This window comes from Gossypium raimondii, chromosome 11 (assembly GCF_025698545.1).
Source record: "Gossypium raimondii isolate GPD5lz chromosome 11, ASM2569854v1, whole genome shotgun sequence".
Lineage (NCBI taxonomy): Eukaryota > Viridiplantae > Streptophyta > Magnoliopsida > Malvales > Malvaceae > Gossypium > Gossypium raimondii.
Genome location: NC_068575.1, coordinates 59,074,541 through 59,092,899, shown reverse-complemented (window position 1 = coordinate 59,092,899; position 18,359 = coordinate 59,074,541). Strand labels below are relative to the sequence as shown.

Genomic DNA, 18,359 nt, shown 5'->3' with positions numbered 1-18,359 from the left:
GTTTTACCTAAACTCTCAAACTTTTTACTTTTCCTCAAAACTTTTACTCCTTCCCACTTTTCCCCCAAAACTTTTACTCCTCCTCCCAACCCCAATCTACTCAAAATACATTTCCACCAAAATTTTACTCTTCCATTCATTTTTTTCAAAACTTTACTCTCAAAACCCTCAAAATTTTTATTTTCCCCAAAATTTTACTCCTCCCACTTTTCCCTAAAACTTTTATTCTCTTCCCATCCCACCTCCCATCTACCCCAAACCCTCCCCCTCCAATTTTTTTTTAATATTTTCCCTCCAAAATTTTACTCCCCCTATTTACTTTCCCTCAAACTTTTATTCCCCAAAACTTTTTATTTTCCCCCTAAACTTTTACTTCTCACCCTTTACTCTCAAATAAAAATCAACATTATCCAAAAAATCACTAAACATAAATAGTAATAATTTTATTTATATATACTATTTATATTATTAAATTAAATTTCACATTTTATATTATTTATATTATTGAATTGTTTAGTCATATTGAATATTTATATTAAAATTGAATTCTTAATTATGCCATAAAATATTCGTGTTAAAATTTTATATTGGTATCAATTTCAAATTTTATTTTAAAATAAATTTTATTAAAAATCATATTTTTATATTTAATATATTTTTAATTCCAAAATACATAGTGACAAGAATCCGAAGATAATTGAAACAACTAAGCAAACAAATAAGCTAACCAGTATATAAAAAATTAATAAATAAATTATGAGGTGATGAAAGTTAATAAAAAATTTGATTAAGGTGGACAAATTTTATTATGATGGGTGACAATGGTTACAATGACCTAAAATTATTTTTTAAAATTTAACTCGAACAAATATATTCGATTCGATTCGATTCGAATTCCATCTCACTCGACTCGATTCGAGAAAACTTCAAATAAAGTTAGGATGATAAAATGAGATTCGAAAACTCGATTAACTCGAAAATTTTCGATTCGATTCGATCGAATGCTCACCCCTAATAACAAGCCTTCTTCAAAAAGAAGGGAAAGAATGTTGAAACAAATTTGACTTTGTGAATTCAAACTTGGCTGTGAAATTTTTTTTTTTTGGAAATGACGGTGGAAAAGTTGGGGATGAAAAGAACATTTGATTACTATTTTCCATTTCAATATTTGATTTTTTAGGAAAAAGGTTATATTTTTATGTTATTCAATTTTAAATATTTTCTTTTAAATAAAGTGTTTTTTTTCCAAACATCACTTATGCTGTATTTTTTTAATGAAGAAAATTAATTTTCTCAAGTTTTAGTTGGTCCCAAGATCAAGAATGAAAATATGTCTCACAGATCCTGCTACAATGCATACAACACTTAAATATAAGAAATATTTTCTCAATTAAATGCAAGTGACACAAATGTTAATATCATTTATGATATTGCTAATTTAATCGAAAGCTCCGAAAGAGCTACAATATTATCACCTCGAGGGATAAAGTTTATTATAGATGATGCACTATTTTTGTTTGAGTTTTGAAGAAATTTATTAAGCTGTAAAGATATTCGTCGAAATGAATATTATTTTGAGACTACAAGGGAGAAAAACATGGAGTATCTACAAATCATTACAGTTATATTTTGAAAGAAATATATCTTGGAAAAATTACTTGTCTTGTCTTCTGGTTTGGTAGTACAATTAAAACACATGTTACAATAAACCAGAAGTTTATAGATCCAAGTTCATTTACTATTTGGCAAGACCAATTAGGCCATCCATTGAAAAACCAAAAGAATCTTCAATTTAGAGAATTCTCAAGGTAAATTAATTATTAGACCATCATTAGTTAAAACTGGGTTAGAATCACCTGCATTTTTGAAACACATACAAGGAGATATATGTAGGCCATTTAAGTATTTCATGATTTTGATAGATATATCTAGAAGATGGTCATATGTGTATTTATTATCAACTCGCAACCTAGCGTTTGCGAGATTACTTGCACAAGTAATTAAATTAATAGCACAATTTCCAGATTATGCAATTAAGATAATTTGTTTTGGTAATGTCAAGTGATTAATAAAATATATTTATAAATATATATATATTGGAGAAGCATTGTGAACACCCTATTGATTAATAAAAATACGTAAACACTCCTATTGATTAATAAAAATGCGTATTCTCTTTTGCTCTCCTATTTTCTTGTTATTTATTTTCTCTTTATTCTTTGTTTCACAACAATGTTGACATATATCTTTGTATTATTGATTAAATCTATGAATCAAAGTCGAGATTAAACTTTTCACTAACTTTTATCTTATTGATTTGTTAGATTTTTATTTACGATATTTCTTTCAATAGTTTTAGTTCTAATTTAAATTTTAATTTTCAAATCCCTTTTATTTTTATTTTACTTATTTTATTGATTTTTAAAATTTTATATATGGTCTTTATTTCAATAGTTTTAGTTTTAATTTAACTTTTCAATTTTAAAATCCCTTTTATTTTTATTTTACTTATTTTTACTAATCAAATTTTGTGGATTCGCTCATTGTTACATACAAATTTTATAATTTTTACTAAAATTTATTTTGTTGATTTCAAACTCCAATCACTTAAAGGGTAAAGTTGACCAATATTATCAGAAAGGAAAAGTAAAATTATCATAATATAATTGAGATTAGTGAATTTTCACTTACAAGTTGAATATACAAATGTAAAAGATTATGCAGGGATCCACATTACCTGTGACTCCTTAGAATAATTAAAAGTTAGAGGTTTTTTTGGATTTTCCAAAAATTAAAACACTTACAATCAATTTTAGTAAAAATAAAATCATATGATACAAACATCATAGAAAAAAGAAAAGACGTAAATATTAGTAAAATGAAAATTTGAAGAGACGTGAAAATTCAGAGCTGGCCAACACTTCTAACGGGCAAACCCATGAAGGTCGACTGCTATCTTGTTAAGTGTCAAGCCCACTAAGAAATTGAGTTTATTTATTCAGCTTTTACTTTATGTCATCAAAGATCAACATTTCAGCTTTAAGTTTGGTGATGGAATTATTTACTATTTGGCAACTCTAAAATAAGGTAAAAATTATCACACTTCACATTGTCTTTTATCTTTCTTCTCTTTTATTTTATTTTTCAGATTTTTCAATCTTAAAATCTTCACCTATTACTTCATATATTTTATAGAATTTGATATTTAGTCTTTGTATTTTAAAATTTTAAAATTCATTCTTCGTACCTTTTATATTTAAAATTCTAGTTCAATCATTATCGTCAATTTTAGTTTTTTTTCAAATTGTTAACCAACATTTTTATTTTTTGTTAATCGTATGAAATGTCATATGAGGCGACTTAATGAACATGCTAAATCGATAAATTTTGACAGAAAATACTTACGATTTTAATTATTGTATTGAAATTTTAAATCAAAATAGTTGGAGAACTTAATTTCTAACATTTTAAGTATAGGTTAAACCTCAAATTTGTCAAAGTACGGGATTAATAGCATATTTTACCTAATTAACATGTAATAATATTTACCTTTGTACTATTCATATCCGAAGTTTATGGCTACCCAAATTATCTCCAAAATTCATACTTGGATTTTTTCATTAGGAGCATGTGTTTAGGATTTTCTAATTCCACATATAAGTAAGACACGAGAAAAATCTTATAGTTGAGGTGCAATTGTGAGTGAATATGTAAAGTGAAAGTCCATCTTTAAATTTCATACTAGAAATCCTATCACACATGTATGCGTGTGGAAACTATAAATTTAGAATACAAATGTGTGTTTAAAAGTAGCATACAATAAATAATGAAACGTATAGTTTTAAACTAATTAATCATAATAACACATGAAATATGTACGATATTAAAATTAAAAGATAGACTAATTTGTGAGTAAAACAAACAATTAATGGAGATAATAACTTATGCATGTTAAAATAAAATGTATAAAATATATCAAAATTAAGCTTTGGTTGAGTGGTAATTTAATGTTTTATTAATCTAATTGGCACAAGTTTAAATCCTATCAATACCTATATTAATTGGTTTTATTAAAATAAAAAGACTAAATATCCTCAAATAGTATCATTTATTTAAATTACGAAGGATATTTCGTAATTTTTAACCGAATTGGTGACTCGGTTGAGGTGGCACCACCTCAATAAAACACTTAATAAATAGTAAGTGTGAATATATAAAATTGATAGAAATAATAAAGTGTACATAATTAAAATTAAAATGTATAAAAATATAAAATAAAGTTTTAATTGAGTGATAAATTAAATGTTTTACTAATGCAATTGGTTTGAATTTAAATATCACGATATGCATATTTTTTAAATGGAAAAGATTAAAGTACCATCGAATAATAGAACTTATTTTAATTACAAAAAAAATATTTTTATACTTTAACAACTGCCTTGGTGACCCAATTGAAGGTAACACCAACTCAACAAACCATTTTAATAATTATGACATAATTATCGAAAATACCCTCAAAAGTTTATGAGTTTTGGGATTTGAACCCTTAACCTTTTTTTGGGGGATTGAGATCCTAAACATTATGATTTTTCTAAAAATTAACTCAATTTTAATGAAAAATGTCAATTGACTGTTAATTAACCACATGTAGATCACGTGTCAAAAATGTCTTTCTTATTTCTTTCTTTCTTTTAATATAAAGCTGCAGACAAAATATTATTACTTATTTTCCTATGTTTTACCTATTTCCTCCATCAATTTGCAAAGTCTGTCTCCTTTTTCTTTTTTCTTTTTTAATTCTCAATTCATAAAGTGGCGATGATCTTTGAGCTGGGTTGGGCTTTCATCCATGGAAACTGTTGAACCCCCCCCCCCCCTTTTTAAGATTGAGTTATATTTTGAAAATTCTATCATCATTAATCTTTTTTTATGAGGTGTGATCAGATCACTTTGTAATTTAATTGTTTTAATAAAAAGGCTTGATTTACTAAAACAATGATTTTTGGTCTACAAAATCCAGAAAATGGGTTCGAGATTCGGTTACGCACGAGGAAGGATTAACGCCCTCGCTACGCCCAAATTTGATACCTAATTTATTACTCGATGTCTTAGTATCGAAAATTAAAAATTTGAAGAGAATTTAAAACACGATCTCCCTTTGCATAATGCTATTTTAAATTAAAATCACTTGAATAAATCAAAACATATGTAAAAGGCTCTCTTATCTCGAGGTAACAAAAGGTCACATCCCGTAAGTTAGGACACGACATCTCGATTCCTCGAAAATAAGCTTGCTCTTTATTTTAATTACTATTTAAATCTCATGTGTTTTAATTTTAAAAGGAATGTTGGGTTATCTAGGTTCAAAGAGAAAGTCGAACCCCGTAAGTTAGGGCACAACTTTTCGAATCTCCAAATATGAAACATTGCCTTAATTTTAAAATTTTCCTTTTTATGCATCAAGTAAAAAAAAATATGTAACACTTAAAATGGTACATATATTTAGTTTATTCGGGCATCGTATGAAAAACGGACAAATGTGTTTAAACATAGTGTATAATACAATGATAGTGAAATCATATAAAGTCGCTATGTGGGTAGAATATTAAAATAATAAATAAATGAATGATATAATAATAAAATTATAATAATAATAATAATTCACCAAATAATAACAATGGCAATAATCCTTTTAATTACTATTTTAATACTAATTAAATAATAAAGGAAAAATAAACAATATAGTAATAATAATGATAATAAATAATAATAAAATGTGCAAATAAATGAATAAATGACAATACAAATTTTAAATACAAAAAAGTAAAGAAATAATAAATGAATAAATATATAAATAAATAAATAAAACAATACATAACAATACATATAAAAATCTATAAAAGGTTGAAATTAAATGAATAAAGGATTAAATTGAAATTAAAATGAAATTTAGAGCCTAAATTATAATAAAATAAATGAACAAATATAAAAGGACTAAATTGAAATTTAAATGGAATTTAGGGCCTAAATTGTAAAAAAATAAAACATAATAAAGGACCAAAATGAATTGCACGAAAAGAAATAAGGACTAAATGAGAAAATATCTCATACCCTATTAAACGCATCGTTTCTTTGGCAAATCGGGGGACTAAATTGAAAATAAAACAAAATTAAATGGTGAAGTTTTAAAGGAAAAAAAGAATTAGGACCAAATTGAAAAAAAAGAAAAGCGGAAGGGCCAAAGCGGTAATTAGACCCCCTTTAAAAAACATGCGAATCCTGCTGGGTCAGGTTGGATTGGATTTCGTGTCAAAACGACGCCGTTTTAGGGTGTTTGGGGCCTGAGTGAAACGACGTCATTTCAGCATGCCTATTTAAGTTAAAAAAGTTTCAAAAAAATCATTTTGCCTTTCATTTAAAAAAAAACCTAAAAGCCTTGTTTCTTTCTCTCAACCCCCTAGATCTGGCCATCGGTGCTGCCGTGGGCCACTGTGGCCACCGGTCACCAGCGATGGAGGCTGTTGCCTCCGGTGGCCGAAAAATGCCTTTTAACCTTTTTTTTTTAAAAAAACCTCTTTCATAAAAAAACTCGAATCTAGCCCAATAGTTTTTGAAAATCAAAGAAAGGGGAAAATAGCGCGAAGAAACGGCGGCGATGGTTTCCGACGGTGGCAGAAGATGAACCGACAGGTGAGTTTTCCCTTTTTTTTATACTTTATGCTTCTTTTTTTAAATAATTGAGTTAAAAAAATAAAAAAATAAACAAGAAAGTCACCTTTGAACTTTTTCTTTTCAGTTCTTTTTTTTATTGCTTTTCGTTTGTTTTCTCTTTTTTTTAAAAAAAAAACCCCTTTTACAATCTATTTTCAGGCTTTTTTATAGCCAAATTACAATATTATTTTTTATTTTTTTCTACTGTTCTTGCTCTTCTGTATTTGCAGGCGTCTTTGGAGTCAATGACAAGATGGGGGCAGTTGGCGGTGGCAGACCTCGGGCGACGAGAGAGGAACGACGGCTAGGGTTTTTTTGTTGTTGTTGTTTTTTTTTTTTTTTGAAAACTTAGTTTAGGTTGTGGGCCACAGGGCCATTAGGGGTTTGTTTTTTCATTTTGGGTTGTTTGTAATTAGACTTTATTATTTGGTCTTGTTTTATTATTGGGTCTTGGGCCAGATGGAATTGGGCTTTCACAGAAACCATTTAGATAAGGGAGGTATGTTGCTCCCCGGACAACAACAACAATAACAATTATATATATACAACTTATTTCTTTTCTCCTTTTTTCTAGGTATTGGTTTTCCAAATCATTAGATAGTTTTTGTTGTTTGTTTACAAAGGAATATGGAAAAAGAAAACAGTTCTTTTTAGAGGGAGTTTCGATTTGATCATGGCGGTTGCCGAGAGTGTCAGGGCAAAAATCGTTTGACTTCAATTTGGTAAACCATCCAAATAAATCAAAGACCAAGACTGATTCCACGAATGGTGATACAGAATGAGACGGATGAATGCGGAAGCGGATCGTAAAGTTTGTCATAGTCGCAAATTTGACTTAGGGCTCTAGACGTTCGGAAAGAAACTTGGATTTTTTATACAACCTAAAACACAATCAAATCCAAGTTAGATAAAACAATTAAAATAAATAAATAAGATAATTAAAATAGAATAATAAATCTACGATTATAATAAGAAGGAAGAAATTAAAGAAGATAGAACATGGTATGTAGAAGTCCTAAGAAGCATTGGAAATACGAAGAATCCACAACCCTCTTCAAGTGACTTTAATTTTCCCTCCAAGAAAGAAACATTGGCAAGAAAAAGTTTAAAGATTATTCCCGCAATCTAAAAAGATTGTTAAAAGTCTTCTAAAGAAAAACTCAATAGAAATTCTTGAAAGAAAAACTCAAAGAGAATTTATTAACTCAAAAGAGAAGTTGAATAATGAATTGTGTGATTTGTGTACAATGCAAATGCTTATATATAGGCTAGCTAAATAAATCTAAATAAAGCTCTTAAGTATACTAGAACTCTAATTTAATCTAAACAAAAGTAGTTTTAAACAAAACTTTATTGTTAACGTAAAACTCCTAAATAACTTAAAATACTAAATAATTATAAAAAATTTAGAATATAATAATAATAATATAATAAGAGCTGATAAATACAATATTGAGTTCATATTAATAAAAAATTAAGCCTAAAACCCAAACCTAATATGATACGTCTAGGCTTGTGGGATCGACTGGGGTCCTTGAAGTGAAGTGTCTAAGCTTGCTAACATTTTTCACATGGGCTTGTTATCATAGATTGAAAGTTTAGACCCACGCACAAAATTAGTCCATTCTAATTCATCATTGCTCTAAAATTCATCTTCTTGAAGCTTCAATTTTTCTTCTCGATTTTTTTTTTTTTTTTTGTGATAAAGCCTGAATGAATAAGTTGAGTTTTATCCTTAGTTGCTTAAATTTAGATCTAGTAATTGGGCTTTGAGGGAAATTAAGCTCATTTTTATTATGGCCTTTAAATTGGACTGAGTTGCTGGTATCAAATGGTGCTAAGACTACTAAAGAAGACATTTTTTATTAAGAAAATCCTGTAGCAATCACTAATAGCAATGGCGATAGCAACATACTGACATAGAATGGGTTTAATGAAAAGAACCAACAATAGACGGTGAAAAGGACTGGAGGGCTTAATGGATTTAGCAATTTGGAAAATGGGAGTAATGGTGAGATTTTCAAGAACGAGATGAGAGATTTGGTTGAGATTTTATTTAAGCTTAACCCCATGGTTGAGGAATTTGTAATAAAGCCTTGTTGCTTTATGTACGACAGTTCCTTGTCAGTAAATCCGCCATGGTTGGAAACATAAGGCTACAAAAACTGAAACTAAAAGAAACATGTGTTGTGACTTGTGTTTTTCTTTGATTTTACTGGAACAACAAGTCAACAACTAAAGGGGACACAGAAAGAGAGCAGAAGGAAGAAGATGAATCAAAATGAAAAATAATTGTTAAATAGATGATGTGATCTATGACATCGTGTTTATGTGGCATAAAGGTTATTTTGCTGACATGTGGTTTGATGATGATTAACTCATGTTTTCTATTAAAATTAGACTGACTTCTAAAAAAATTGTAATGTTAAAGGTATCAATCTAAAACAAAAAAGCTCAAACCTAAAAACCTAAAAACCTATAAATATTGAGGGTATTTTTGATAATTATGTCACTAATTATATAAATGTATGTATTCTGCAGTTATGTATGCCACCTAAAATATTTATTTATAGTGCACCCACCAACAATCTCATCTATTTTAAACTTGTTTGAATTTAAAAGGAAAAAGAATTGTATTTCTTTAAAATTTTACAATCTTTTATTGAAAGGTTGAAAAATAATAATTTGTTTTAAAAAATTAGGTGTTTTTTTTAATTTTGAAGAGATTCTTCATAAGTTCTAAAATCATGTTTTTATTTATATTTTTAATTATTTGTTAACCTAATATAAGATAAAATAATATCACTTTGATGGTGGATGATTAAACATTAATTTGGTACAAATAAAATAGTAAGAGTAAAATCGAATAAAGATGTAAAGATTTAGTTCTAAATTTATTGTTATGTCTTATATATAAAACACTGAAATAATTTTTAATAAGATTATTTTACTCCTTTATCTAATGTACAAAGAACATTTTTTCTATTTTTTAATAAAAGAATTACAATACATTTACCTTTTACAATATTTTTTTTGGTGAACTACACTAGTAAGGTAAAGCCCTAAACAACAACATGATTAGCATGACTCAAATCCATGCCCACATGGGATGGTGAACACATGGGACATACTTGGTTCTATTTTCAAATAAATGAAACGATTCAGTTTGCTAATGACCATTGGAAATGGAAAATTGAGTTAAGGAGGAGTTTGTTTGATTGGGAAAATGATAGTGGAGGGAATTTTGTGAATCTCTTCAAGATGGTAACGTGGAGTCCCTCAAAAAACGACCAGTTATTATGGAAAGCTCCCAGCTGTGGAAATGATTCCCCTAAATCTTATTGCACTGCCATCATGTCCTAAGGTCAGCTATGTGAATATATATGGGTCGACCTTGCCCCTCCAAAAATGGAAGTGTTTGTATGGCAACTCATTCGAGGTCGAATTCCAACCAAGGAGGAGCTTGGTTTCATCGGACAGAGCTGTATGCGCTTTTTGTACCAATGATATTGGTAGATGTTCCATGGCAATATTCTTGTATTTGCAAATCTATTGTGAAGCTGATATTTGGTAGGAAAAATTGGGGTGTCAAAGCCATTTCAAGGCTTGCAAAAGCTGGTGTGGATAGAAAGGATCTTTGTATGTTTGTGCATGATCCTGGGGGCTGATTCATCATCGCTTATCAACTCAAGGAAAATGGGCTTTTATCTGTTATCTGTACCAAACCCCAGGTTAAACAATTTTCTAATTTCTATCTACTAAACATTCCAAAATTTTCTGTAGCAAGAGATGTGATTTTGCTTTATACTAGAGAAACAAGTCAGTTTCAACCATGATAAATAAAACTGGTCCCCTCGTGAAGACAAAACGTTTCAAACTTGAATTGTTGACGGCATTTCTTCTTCCCTAAATCATGTTGCTATCATAGGATGGGCGAATCGACTCAGGATATTTCTTACCTACTTCAATTTTTTATTATTTCAACACTACGTTCAATTCCAAGTTTCTGTCTATTTATTGCTTCCGCTCCTTGTTTGGTTCCTAATTTTGCCCTTTAACAACTTCAAGAGCCACTTGCCTATGCCTGCCTCCCTCTATGCGAGTTTGTGGTTACACTTTCAACAATATTATCTTTAAAATTCGAACCTACATCTTTCTTTTGAGAGTGTAATATATTTTATCATTATACCCAACTATTTATAATATTTTAATCATATACTAATTCAATTCAAATAATTAAAATTATATTGTTTTTACAAAATAACAAATATTACTACAATGATATTCTTATATTTATATCTTCTTATATAAAATATTACTATAATAGAATTTAAGCCTACAACATTATAAATTTGAAAATTTTAACATAACCATTTTAACCAAAATCTGGTTTACTTATTTTCATAATTCTTTAATAATTACATTTTTATATAATATTTTCACTCGCATAATCTAATATTTTTTTATTATCAAAATCAAGCTAGTCATCATCGGCAATAGTAATTAATCCTCTCCTCATAAATATTCTCCAAAGAGATAAATGATTGGCTATAAAATGTGTTTCTTTTTCGTGAGCGGGGTTCAAACCCCCAACCACACAATCTAATATTGTAAAAAAATTCTTACATCTAACATTCTTACTTTAACACATATTTGGATGCATAAATAAAAATTATGATTATGAAATTAATTGAAAGTGCTAAATAGATTCACATGACTTTCATTTGCCAACAATGTAATGTGAAATTTAGTTCTTAATGTTTACATTTTTATTACTTTGACGCTTATTCTTTTTTGAATTTAATTTGGCCATTAACCTTTTTAAAAGAGTCAACTTGTTTTTAATGAAAATGTTGATTAAAACATTAATTTTTAACAATGTTGGTGTAGAAGTTCACGTATACTCGATCTTGATATGATATTAATTGTCTTATATACTACGTCAAAAATAATTTAAAATTATAAAAAATCAAAATGTATATAAAAGAGTTCATAAAAATTAGCATGAAGTATATGTAGATTTTCATGTTAAAAATTTGTTAAAAATTGACTTTTATCTGAATGATTGATGATCAAATTTGACTCTTTTACAAAAGTTAAAAGTCAAGATTAATAAAATATATAAATATAAATATTGGGAACTAAATTTAGCATTATATATTTTCAAATCTGAATAGATATATATGTGTAAAGATGAAAGACAGCATGGGGTAGTAGTCCAAATTTTAGCAATGATATTATACAAAATTCAACACTTGTAACTCTAATCTATTCTTAAACTATACCTTCAAGACAAAATATAGTTGAGCAGATTCAGAAGTACAAAACAATGGATAAACTAAACTAAGCTTTGACACCAAATTTAAATCACAACACAGCGCTTACAGACAAATTATAACTTGGTGCCGTCCATTGTATTATAACTGATTAAAGCTGTTTTTCTTACACACTTTAAAAGCAATAAAGCAATAAAGGGCAACTCAACTTGTCTCCTACTAATTTTTGGTTCTATTTTTCCCACTTTCCCATCTTTACACAAACTTGCTTCAATATCAATTTTATATATGTTTATGATAGTTAAAAATATTTATGAAAATAGTTCGGTTATAAATTATTTACAAGAATGAAATATTTAAATAGTGTTTTTAAGCGTCATTAACGTATTAAGCGATATCAACTTTAAAAGTACTCTTATCGATGAAAAATTATTTTTAAGTGATGTTGTTACCTTATCAAATGAGATTTAAATTATACTATAAAAATACGGATAATATGAATGTTAAAATAATATATATATATATATATATAATGAATAAATATACATATCAATGATACTAATGTATCAAGCATGATAGATTTAAAGTTTGAAAAAGAAGAAGATTTAGATATATTAGACCTTTTCTTCATACCAATATAAACAATGGCCCCTTCCTCCTCCACACATACTTCAGCTAAAGCAAAGGTAAAAAAGGAATTTACTTATAATAAATTGTATATTATATATTTATATTCTATTATTAAATGTTTAGATTTTAGGGTTTGAGGTTATATTTATATCTTTATATTTATATTTTGGGATAGTTTGTGAATCTGTTTCTAATAGTGTATGTTTATAGTTTTGACTTTTTTTTAAATTTTTATGTTTATAATTTATATATTAATTAATTATGTTCATATTTTATTTACATGTGGTTTTTAGATAAAAAGCAAATTAACTACGGAATATCTACAATATTATATGCTTAACTTCTCCATCAATAGATTTAGGGTCTCCTAGAATATTATAGAACCGTAAGGAAGATTTCTCATCGAAGCAACCAATTCATAGTATTTGTACTTTAGAGATTAGCCTGTGAAACCGAGAGGTAAGTGTGTGTGATTGAATTTTTTTTTGTTTTTGTTTTTATGTTTGAAATTTATATTTTAATTGATTATTTACGTTTATATATATAAATTATTAATTTGGATAGAATAGAAATTTTCAATTGCAAACATTCGGGTTAAGGTAATTTATTTTAGTATTTTTTCGTGTAGTTGATGACTAATATTTTTATGTGGATATTTTATTTAAATAAAATAAAAATAAAATTATTCTGAAAATTAGCTGTGCTAAATATTATTATGTGAAAACGTTATTGTTTTAATATAATATGTTTCTTCAATTTTGTTTGTGCAAATATATTGAAATGGCTTCGTTGATTAGATTAATCAATCACATTGCCATGATGATTAATGTGTTGGTAAAAATAATTGCTACTTGCTATTCACGATTATTTTATAAATTTGCATATCATTAATATTTTAATTGTCATATTTAGTTAATATGGTAATTAGTTATGGACAGGGTGAGTCCCGCATTTTGAGAGCACGTGTCCACGCTCCAAGCTACAACTGATCAACAAATGTATTTTACTGTACTTGAATGTTACGGGATTTGAAACGACAAAATTGATTAGGACATTTGAACTTAAGGCTGACTTATGAATAACCATAAGAATTGATTGTAAAAAAAATTAAATTTATGTTTACTAGTATAAAATATAAATTACACTAATATAAAAACGATACAATCTATAAAATTTAAAATGAACCAAAATCAAAGTTTGTTAGTTTATTTTTATTCAAATTATTTTTTAAAACTAGTATTTTTTATTGAAACGTACTTGAACATTAAATTAAGGGTCTATTTGATTGACGGAATTGATTTTCCGGAAAATCATTTCCAACTTTTCCAGCGTTTGATTGGCGGAAAACATTTTCCATTTGGAAAATGAACTCCAAAACAAGGGAAAATGGGTTACATTTTAGGGAAAATGTCTTACCCTTTCAATTTCCGTAAGACATTTTCCGTGCTCTCCTCTCTATCGCATCCTTCATTCCTTCCTTCATTTCCGGTAGAAAATTGCTTCTGTTTATCGATTTTCCAGTAACTAATTTTTTTAATTATTCAATACTTTTTTAACACAATTACAAATAATTTATTTGATATTAGTTTTTTTCAATTTATAACGATTAATATTGTAGCTTAATAATTGAGTATTATTATAAATAAATCATTGCAATATATGTAAAAATAATTTAAAATATAAAAATTTATTAATATATATTAATATATGTAAAAACAACTTTTTCAGAAAATATTTTCAGGGAATCTGCCAAATAGCAGAAAATATTTTACACAGATTCAATCAAACACCAGAAAATATTTTCAAGTAAATTATTTTACGGAAAATATTATACTGACAATCAAACAGACCCTAAACATTCCAACATACATGCATGTCTCCAGAGGAAAAAACCAAACATACATGATCAATTTTATCCGTGAATTGCTCTTTTTTTCTGGTGTAGCATTTTTTCCATGGGTTCATTGTTTGTGATTGTACTCCAACAATTGGACCCCATCCTATACCGTACCATGGCCGGGACAATTAGGACATTTTTCCATGCACCTTTCCACGTACACCTTAACCCTTTCATTTTATAAATATTGTATATCCTCTCCAAAACCCAAATCCCAAAAATATTCATTGTCCATACTCAGCTGTCAGCTTACCTAATTCCGCCCCTTCCATTCATACGAGAGAGAGTAGGGACAAACAAACGCCACAACCACCAGCATCAGCCGCAACCGCCGCCGCAGGAAGGACAATAAGTACTATGCGATAATGGACAGTCAGGATCTTTCCCCACCATCACACATGGATGCATCTCGACCCTCCCTCGGTTTCCCTCTCGGCACTGCTCTCCTCTTAATCATCATTTTCAGCTTGAGTGGCTTCTTCTCTTGCTGCTACCACTGGGGCAAATTTAGATCCCTCCGTCGATCTTTCACCGACGCCGCCGCAGTTCCCGATGACGATATCGAAGCATCCCCCTCCAAACCTAAGCCTAACTGCATGGTAAAACTTTTCCCTCAACAACATGACAAATTTTCAAGTACTCGATTAACCTTGTTAGATAAAAAAGGGTCTTTCATAGTTTTTGACTTTCAACAATCAATTAAACATGGATTTGGGTTTTCTTGTTTTTCAGGATTTAAAGAGAAACCAGAGCGAAAGCTTGCCTGTTTTAATGCCTGGAGATGAGATTCCAAAGTTCATAGCATTGCCATGTCCATGTGAACCTCCACGAGAAGCTAAGGTTGTAATAGAAGTGCAGAAGACACCCAAATCACCTCGTTTTCCAGTTCCTTTGTATTAGCAAATTTGATTGTTGTAAATATTGAATCCCACTGTAGATTGATTGTTCAATTTGTATAGTGTTCACTGTTTACAGTTTTTCTTGCAAGTAGGTAGTTGTAAATTTATTATGCCATTTTTTTTCCTTGACTAACAGAGAGCCAGCTCTGTATGTTTTCAGGATATACAAATGTCTGGAAATTTAGCCATCTGGGGTTAATCAGTCCAGAATTGTCTATTCTGAATTACAATCCTTACATCGTGTTTATCGAAATTACAAACATGGTAAATGCTTTCATAAAAAAAAAAAAAAAGACACAAAATAACAGCAGAAAATTGAGATCCACGTCTCTAACTAACACTTGTCAGTGAAGAATCCATGCACGTCTTAGTCCATAACTAAACAAACCTGACCCAGTTTTATATTGTAAGAAAACTTACAAGTCCTGCAAACTAAAACCGGCATGCTTTAAGTGCATCGAGTCTTTTAATTTGGTTGGTAATACCCAGTTTTCTAGACGACTTAATTACTTTTACATTATTATTTCTATAGTAATTAATGTGAATCCAAATGGAAACGGATATTTTCAAAAAGAAAACAAGGGAAGATTTGGATGAAGACTAGTTTATCTTTCTTTTTATTTTTAATCTTAAAAGCTTCCATCCAAAATAGGAATTAATGTCAATTTGGGACCATTTTGGTATTTCTACTCATCCAACCTATGTAGTGGAAGCAATCATTAAAATCATATTCAGTTAATTCAGTTTTAAAATTTTAAAAACTGAAAAAAACAATGGAAGAACCGATTAAAATATGTCTCTGCCCTAGGGTGGCCACCCATGTTCTAATGTTGAAAGTAGTTTAAAATATTGTTTTCCAACTTTTAAGGGGTCCAAAAAAGTGTTTTCTTTTAAAGGTTAAAAACAAATTTTTACCAACTTTTAAGGGATTTTAAAAAAAATTTCTCCAACTTTTAATAACCTAAAACATTAACTAGGACCCAAAAATATTAAGAAACAACCTCTCTATGCGTCTACTTGTACTTGTTTGGGAGAAATGATAAAAACATCATGTTAAAAGAATATCGAATCTCCTCGGGATTCATGGTATCATAACCCTACAAACATTAATACCCTTTTTTGAATTGTTTTTACTCTAACCCACTTCGGATGCCACTGTGTTTTTCTCTCCATATGACCTAATTTCACTATTCACAGCATTATGTATCATTTACGAGTTTCATGTTGATTTTCATTTTTCTTGCCGACGGTTTATGTTTTCTTTTTCTTTTTTATAATAAAAGAAGACAACCAAATATCTTTAACTTAAAAAGATCTTACAAAAAAATTATCAAATTTATCCTCTTAAGCTAACTTCTTAACATGAAATGTAAGAGCTATTTTGCCCGGGGCCCAAAACACTAAAGCCCAATACCAGCAAAAAAAACACACAGTCCAAAATAAACAGTGGCCCAAAATACCCAACAGGCCCAAACTAAGAAACCCTAGCCCAAAAATTAACCCCATTCAACAGTACAAAACCCTAGCCCCCAAGCCTCCATGCGCCGCATGCCCAGGCTCCAGCCCCAACGCCGTTTCGCCTCCTCTGCCATGCCTGGCTACCACCGCTCTTAGCGCCTTTCCTCGCATGCTCGACACTGCAAAATTGAATGCAAAAGGCACGCAACAACAGAAGAAACAAATAGCAAAAAGACAAAGAAATAGAAATTAAAAGTTGTGTAGATCGGCTATAAAAGCCGAAAATCTCTCCCTTGTAATCTTCTTCTTCGTTTTTTACGAACGCACATAAGTAAAATCAAAAACAGAATACAGACTGAAAAAAGGTTGAAAAATCCAATCGTTTTTCCTCTTTTCGTTTCTTTATTTTCTGTTCTTTTCATTTATTTTTATTTTGAATCATTTGTTCATTTCTTTTACAAAAACCCGTTTTTACAAATAATATAGAATAAAGAGAGAAGCAAAAAGAAATACCTGGAACGCCCGTCGGTCATGTCGTCGGAGGCCTCTCCGTCGCTGAAATCGACTCATAAGGGCGGGATGGAAGTTTCTTTTTTTTTTCTTTTCTTCGCAGCCATCGAACCAAAAAACGTGGCCTTCGAACAAGATCTGAAGTGGGGCTTAAAGTAGCCCCTACGCGCAGCGACGGCCACCGTCCAAGGTGGTCACGGCGGTGCTTAGCAATGGCCTTGTTGGTTGGATTTGGAAAGGCTGAGAGGGAGAGACCTTTGGCTCTCTGTTTTCTTTCTAAAAATGAAGGAAGGATTTCTTTTGTTTTTTTTGTTATTTATGTAAGCTAATGCGTGTAGTTTGAAGGAGAGTGACTGCACCTCTTTGCCCTAATGGGTAATTTATGATTCGACCCTCCCTTTCGCTATTGAAGCACAATCTGACCCTTTTATTTTTTATTATTTGGGCCAAAAATTCTGTGTCGAATTCAATCGGGTCCTTTGACCATGTACAGTCCCTTGCGCTGAAACGTTGCACTCTAAGACTGGGGTATATTGCCCGATTAGTCCTCCATTCTTCGCACGCGCGCCTTTCTAATCCCTTGTGACCCGTTTATGGTTTTTGCAATTAAAACCCCAAATTCTTGTTAGCTTTCAATATCATCCCTAGTCCATTTCATTTATTTATTGTTATATTAAATTTTTTTTTATCCTTATTAATTTTAAGTTTTTATGTATATTATTTACTTTAAACAGTTACATATAACTTATTTTAAAGTTTCCTTTATATATATTCATTGTAAATTACTATATATATATATATATATATATATATATATATATGCATATCGTTCAAAATTTTCTTTCTTTTTAAATATATATATATATATGTACATACCTTTCAAAACTGTTTGCATTTATTATCATTATTTTTATGTATAATGTTATTTATTTCGAACTGTTTTATTAATTATTTACTTTAAGTTTTCTCATATATTTT

At 29.3% G+C, this 18,359-nt stretch overlaps 1 protein-coding gene across 1 annotated transcript; it reads left to right on the top strand.

Annotated features, from left to right (window-relative positions):
• Positions 1-14,717: 14,717 nt before the first annotated feature.
• Positions 14,718-15,501, top strand: LOC105802252 (hypothetical protein). The gene is made up of 2 exons (XM_012633784.2): positions 14,718-15,113; positions 15,247-15,501. Exons 1-2 carry the CDS (start codon positions 14,880-14,882, stop codon positions 15,412-15,414), a joined length of 402 nt encoding a protein of 133 aa, XP_012489238.1. The 5' UTR covers positions 14,718-14,879; the 3' UTR covers positions 15,415-15,501.
• Positions 15,502-18,359: the final 2,858 nt, after the last annotated feature.